The sequence below is a fragment of the Epinephelus lanceolatus genome, chromosome 13, assembly GCF_041903045.1.
Source record: "Epinephelus lanceolatus isolate andai-2023 chromosome 13, ASM4190304v1, whole genome shotgun sequence".
Taxonomy (NCBI): domain Eukaryota; kingdom Metazoa; phylum Chordata; class Actinopteri; order Perciformes; family Serranidae; genus Epinephelus; species Epinephelus lanceolatus.
Genome location: NC_135746.1, coordinates 21,463,229 through 21,469,664, shown reverse-complemented (window position 1 = coordinate 21,469,664; position 6,436 = coordinate 21,463,229). Strand labels below are relative to the sequence as shown.

The 6,436-nt window shown below is 41.2% G+C and overlaps 1 protein-coding gene across 1 annotated transcript; it reads left to right on the top strand.

Annotated features, from left to right (window-relative positions):
- The first annotated feature begins 114 nt into the window (after positions 1-114).
- On the top strand, positions 115-3,245 carry churc1 (churchill domain containing 1). The gene is made up of 4 exons (XM_033649106.2): positions 115-281; positions 536-671; positions 2,716-2,786; positions 2,894-3,245. Exons 1-4 carry the CDS (start codon positions 243-245, stop codon positions 2,984-2,986), a joined length of 339 nt encoding a protein of 112 aa, XP_033504997.1. The 5' UTR covers positions 115-242; the 3' UTR covers positions 2,987-3,245.
- Positions 3,246-6,436: the final 3,191 nt, after the last annotated feature.

Here is a 6,436-nt window from a genome sequence, read left to right as displayed (position 1 = left end):
TGACGTCTCCCAATCGTTCGGAGATGACACCGGAAGTGAGGCAGCGGCGGGCGGTCTTCATAGATCTACAAATTACAGTTGGGGGGTTTGCAACGATGTCCGCTGACCACGGTGTTTTACAACTCTAATGAGCCGCAGGGGCCACCGTCCAGTGCGGAAGAGATGTTTTCGCATCCCTAAAAAGGCTGTTGACAGTGTTTTATCGCCAACTGACTTGAATAAAATAGGCTTTTAAAGTTAAAATGTGCAACGGCTGCGTGCAGAAAGAATACCCGGACCGGGTAAGTTGAGGCAACAAGCTTACTACTTACTTACTACTTATTTTTAGGGCACAACGCCCACTTGGTATACTAGTAAGTAAGGGTGATAGTTAGCTAGTTAGCTATGGTGAGTAACGCTAATTTATGTAAGGACAGGAAAACCAAGCACCTCAAAAGATGATGTTTTGGTATAATGTTAAGGCTTAAGGCTAAATTCCAGGGCGCCATTGGTAAAGCATAAAGAGTTAACTGTGGTCCTGTGATGTGCTGCTCAGGGCAACACCTGTCTGGAGAATGGCTCCTACCTGATGAACTACCTGGGCTGTGCCAACTGCCACCAGAGGGACTTTGTGCTGATCAGCAATAAAGCCACAGAGGATGATGATGGAGAGGAGATCGTCACATATGACCGTTAGTCACTCTTCTTCCTCTTGTGCTCCTCACACAACTTCACCAAGCGTTTTTTATTGTGGTGGGGAAAAACCTTTAGATTTAAAAGTATGATTCGACTGTTTATGCACTGTCAGATTTGGGCTGACTCAGGCTGAGGTTAATCTTAAATAATATCATGCAGTGGTGTTTTAGTAGTGCTAGTGTGTAGTAAAGTAGTACTAGTGTGCTTCCGACTTTGTGGCAGCAGTTTGAGGAAGATTCTTTTCCTGTTTCAACATGCCACAGTCCATAAGTATTTAACAGGCCTGCACAGAGCTCTGGTCTAAAGGAGAACACCTCTTAAAGTAAGAATTTCAATATAGTATCTCCAGGGCTGCACAATATGCACAAGAAATTATAATGCAATTTATGAACAGATTTTAGTGGGAATGGTGATTTTTGCATTTCATTTTCATGGTGGTGGTGCAGTGGTTAGCATTGACGCCTCACAGCAAGAAGGTCCTGGTTCGAGCCCAAGGTGGGGCATATGAACCTGAGATAGATATAGATATGCACAACAGGTTAATTGATGAGTCCAAATTGGCCGTGAATGGTTGTCTGTCTCTATGTGTCAGCCCTGTGATAGTCTGGTGACCTGTCCAGGGTGTACTCTGCCTCTCACCCAATGTCAGCTGGGATAGGCTCCAGCACCCCCGCAACCCCTAACAGGACAAGGGTTACGGAAATGAATAAATTAAAAAAAACATTAAAAGGATGATGATATCTTTGCTGGGGTCTGTACCGAGCAAACACTTTTTCTTATGTCTTGGACATGATTTGTCGGCTGGGGCATCTCTATGGCACCACAATGTTTCATTTATAATGGCATGTTGGGACTTTGTTTTTACTTTCATCAAAAAAAATGCAGCTCCTGCAATTGGCCATATTGCGTTTTTGATAATGTTTTAATTAACTGTGCAGCCCTAGTTATTTACATGGTCTAGGAAACTCCAATCAATATTTGTGAACATGAGCTTCTCTCTCTTAAAGCTAGAAACCACAAAAGTAGTACTCAAACTCATAATGTCATCACATATAAAGTCGGAAGCTGCTTCATAGACAATAAACGTGAGGCTGATTTTGAGGACCCACAGAAAGCTTGTTTCCTTTTTTATAGACCGCATGGTAATGTGTGTTTATAATAACTTGCAGGTTCTACTCCCATATCATGTACATGAAATGTAAAACATTTTTTTTAGCCGCCTTAAAAACGCCCTAACTAAAAAAATAATCTCAGTTAAAGTGTACGCTATGTTTAGAGTATTTTCATGGCCTTACCTTGCTGTCAGAAAGCCCTTTCAGTCGTACCATCATGTTTAACTCTACATCTTAAAACGTTAAGGTCACAGCTGAAAATAACAACAGAAATTAACAAGTTTGTGGATTTCACATGTCGGCAATTCAAATCATTTGCCAGTTGTCTACCCGGAGGTGACTGTTGTGAGCATGACGTTACATTGATTCGATCTACACTCAAATGAGCTTTATTCTATTCCAATGTTTTCAGCTCTGAAACAGAAAATGTACCCATATACTCAGAACATTCCCCTGGGTGCTTTTAAGTGTCATCAATAATATCTTTCCCAAGTCTTTGTCTTTGGAGCAGCTCCAGACTCTATACTTGATGACATCACAACTTTGAGTTTGAGCACTTTAGTTTTTGGGAGAGAGTTGTTCATATCGTAAAATATTTTTGGATTGTAGGAATAACTTATGTGAATTTTGAAAATGAGCGTAGCTCTCCTTTAACATCAGGCCAACCTCACTACTGCGATTGTGCCTTCATGGGAACAATCCCCACAGCTAGGTTCCAAAATCTTGTGGAAAACCTTTAAAGAAGGGCGGAGGCTGTTAAAGCAGAATATTAATGTGTCAGAATGGTAATGGCTATACAGTGTATGAAGAAAAATTTACAAAATCTGTCACAACTCACCAAAAGTCAATGGTAACAACGCCCACCTTCTAAGAAACTCATCTTCAGTATGTTTAAAAATAATCCATCAATGCCCATTTCTTTTTCCAGATGTCTGCAAAAACTGTGACCACGTCATCGCCAGGCACGAATACACTTTCTCTGTTGTTGATGAATACCAGGTAAGGTGTCTGCACACTAGTTTATTAACCATATGGTGAGCTGTATTTGTATGTGTTAGTTGCTGCCTTGTACAGTCTGTATATTACATCTGTTATGTGTTGTCCAGGAGTACACTATGCTCTGCATGCTGTGTGGAAAGGCAGAGGACTCCATCAGTGTGTTACCAGATGACCCCAGACAGTCTGCGCCTCTCTTCTAGACGTCACACCAGCAGGTCATGATTCATGTTTTAGATCGAGTGTCACCTACACAGACGTGTTGCTGGCTGCTGGTTATCATCCTTTTAAATTTTAATGCACCTCTTCAATTATATATTCCATATTTTAAGTCCTTGTCTGTTTATAAACCACTGTATGCTGATACCAGTTGAGCAGGACGTTGCTTTTTATTATCCATGACAAGACCAGATAATCTGTATGTGAATTGATGTACTGTAAATAAACATTTTTTACTAGTAAGGATTTATTACCGTCTGCATTTTACTGCTTGAGACATTATATCTGATGTTGCAAAGTCAGAATGACATGCAGCTATTGGAGTTAGAGGGTTTGTTAATTATCCAAAAAATAGCTATAATTTGATTTAAAAATGGCTAAATGGTTGTTTCAATCGTTAGGATATTTTAAAAACAAAATGTTTATCAGCTTATATGGTTCAAAATTATTTATTTTACCAAGTAGCTTGCCCCCAAATAGTATGGCTCATAGCCACCAAACAGTTTGGAGTGTTTTGATTATGTTAAGCTCTGAGCACAGATGCTGTGCAGCCCAAATTTGGGGATGGTTGCTTGAGATAAAAACACCACAAGGTCAAGACTGAACTTTCAAACGTATATTTGTGAGCCAGTGTAGACGAGAAAAGGGCTCAGAAAAATTTCAAACATTTCCATGACAGACGGTCAAACTTTAAAGCTTCTAAACAGCTACTGAGGGGACGTTTTTAGTGGATGTTGCTCAACATCTGGCCGTTTGATGTAGTTTCCTGTGTAGCAGCACTGATTCATAACCTACCCATATCAGCCATACTGCACCCTTCATATTTAATGCACCCCCTCTCTTATGTACGTACATAGACACTGAGAAACCTGAGGGATGTTTTGGTAAAAGTATGTGGCAAGAAAGCCCAAAGAACGATAAATCTTGCACTTATTTAAAGGATTTTAGCGCTTATCTCTGAGATCTAATCTGTTTATGTCCACACGTCCTTTAACCTCCTGTCAGTTACTGCTGTTAAACTTTAAACAGTGAGCACAACAGATGGAGGAGCCTTCATTTCCCTGTCGTCATCTGGTGACCCCCTCTATTCAGTCACCAGCTCATCAGCAGTCTCTCTTGTGCTTACAGAGAAGTCTGTCTGGGAAAACAGCTGCTGTGACAGAACCTGACAGGCGATTGTTGTCAGGGGACATTTTGCAGTCTGAGCTGGTGTGACTTGAGTTTAACTTGAGAAAAAATAAACACTGCTTCATCATTTGAGTGTGTTTGCTCAAGGTTTATCAGTCTGCCTTGACTGCCCTTTCTTCAGTTATCTGATCACTGAAAGCACAGCTAAGCTCAGGACTATTTTTTTCACAGAAACTTGCTCTAAAAATATAATCCACCCACAGTGATCACCTGAGAATTACCCAGAGTAACAGGGGCACTGCTGCTGTTTTCCATTGCTGTAAATACCACAAAACAATTTGCATTCAACTGTATCAAGGTGGCAGGAAAAATTTCAAGGGATGCCCCCTGAAAGTCAGAGATTTGAATCATCGGTTGGAGACCAAACAGTCGACTGAGATTGCTTCAAACTGAGCAGTTGTGCAGTGTATTTCTGGGGACGGTTTGGTTCCCAGATTTTGCTGCAGAGTGAGCACTCTTGACTTTCACGATACTCCTTGGTAGAGTCAGCTGCAGACAAGATGCAGCTGCACAGAGGAGGAAAAACCTTCCAACGAAAGGTTCTGAGTAAACATTATCCTCTCTCCTCTGCTTATAAGTGTGGAGTTTACAGCTCGAAGCAAGTTGACATGACACAGTCTCTGGTTTTTGTTTGATAACTAGCAATGGAAAAAAAAATTGTTGCTGATTTCTGATTGGTCATTAGCACCATTAGTTTGTTTACTGTATTACATGAATGCCATCGTCACTCTGAACCATTCAAACTTTAAAACTTTATATGGAAAAAAAAAACCCACTGATCATTGAGTATTCGCATTGAACAACCAAATCTGATTCAACTGACATAATTCTGAGTCAGGTACAACCCTAGTAATATCTCGGGCAAATAAAACCAAAACTATCTGCACACTGCTGGGAGCTAATAAAGAACTAATGGGTAAATTTAGGTGAACTGGCCCTTTAATCACATCAAAAAATGCAGCAGGTGCAATGATGGGACTGAAGAACCGGTTCCAAATTGCCCAATCCATTGGAACAGTATGCCTCTGATGTTATTGATTCCTTTTATCAATGCCAGCATGTTTTTCAGACAGTTGTTCATTGCAAAACAATGGCGTCAAAGTCATGCGTATACGCTACTGGAAACTTCCAACAAGGAGGAGTCATGTCAGAGAGGAAGAAACCAGCAATACACTGGTATATCTTTCTATGCAACATGGACTTAAATTCTAGAAATCACATGTATGTGACACTCTATGCATGAGTGCAACTGCTGCACAGAGAGACAATAAAACATTTTCAGTTAAAACCTATGTGGGCCAACTTTTTTTCCCCACACACAAAAAAATTGATCAGGAAGAGAAGCTGACCTATAAGCAGAATCGATAATGACACTGGTATCAGTAAAATCTTATCAATTTCCATTCCCTCAGTAGATTCTGCCAGACGTAACATTTTGAGAACTGGCATTTAGTGAAATCACTTACTGTAATATACACTCACTGGCCACTTTGTTAGGTACACTTGTTCAACTGCTTGTCAACACAATTAGCCTATCAGCCAGTCGCATGGCAGCAACTCAATGCAGTTAGGGATGTAGACATGGTCAAGACGACCTGCTGAAGTTCAAACTGAGCATCAGAATGGGGAAGAAAGGTGATTTAAGTTTTTTAGAAACTGCTGATCTACTGGGATTTTCACACACAACCATCTCTAGGGTTTACAGAGGTTGGTCCGAAAAGAGGAAATACCCAGTGACCTTTTTGATGCCAGAGGTCAGAGCAGAATGGCAAGACTGGTTCAAGATGATAGAAAGGCAACAGTGACTCAAATAACCACTGGTTACAACCAAGGTCTGCAGAAGACCATCTCTGAACCAACAACACGTCCAACCTTGAAGCAGATGGGCTACAGCAGCAGATCCAGGATCCATCCTGCTTTGTATCAACAGTTCAGGCTGGTGGTGGTGGTGTAATGGTGTGGGGGATATTTTCTTGGCACACTTTGGGCCCCTTAGTACCAACTGAGCATGGTTTAAACACCACAGCCTACCTGAGTATTGTTGCTGACCGTGTCCATCCCTTTATGACCACAGTGTACCCATCTTCTGATGGCTACTTCCAGCAGGATAACGCACCATGTCACAAAGCTCAGATCATCTCAAACTGGTTTCTTGAACATGACAATGAGTTCACTGTACTCCAATGGCCTCCACAGTCACCAGATCTCAGTCCAATAGAGCACCTTTGGGATGTGGTGGAACGGGA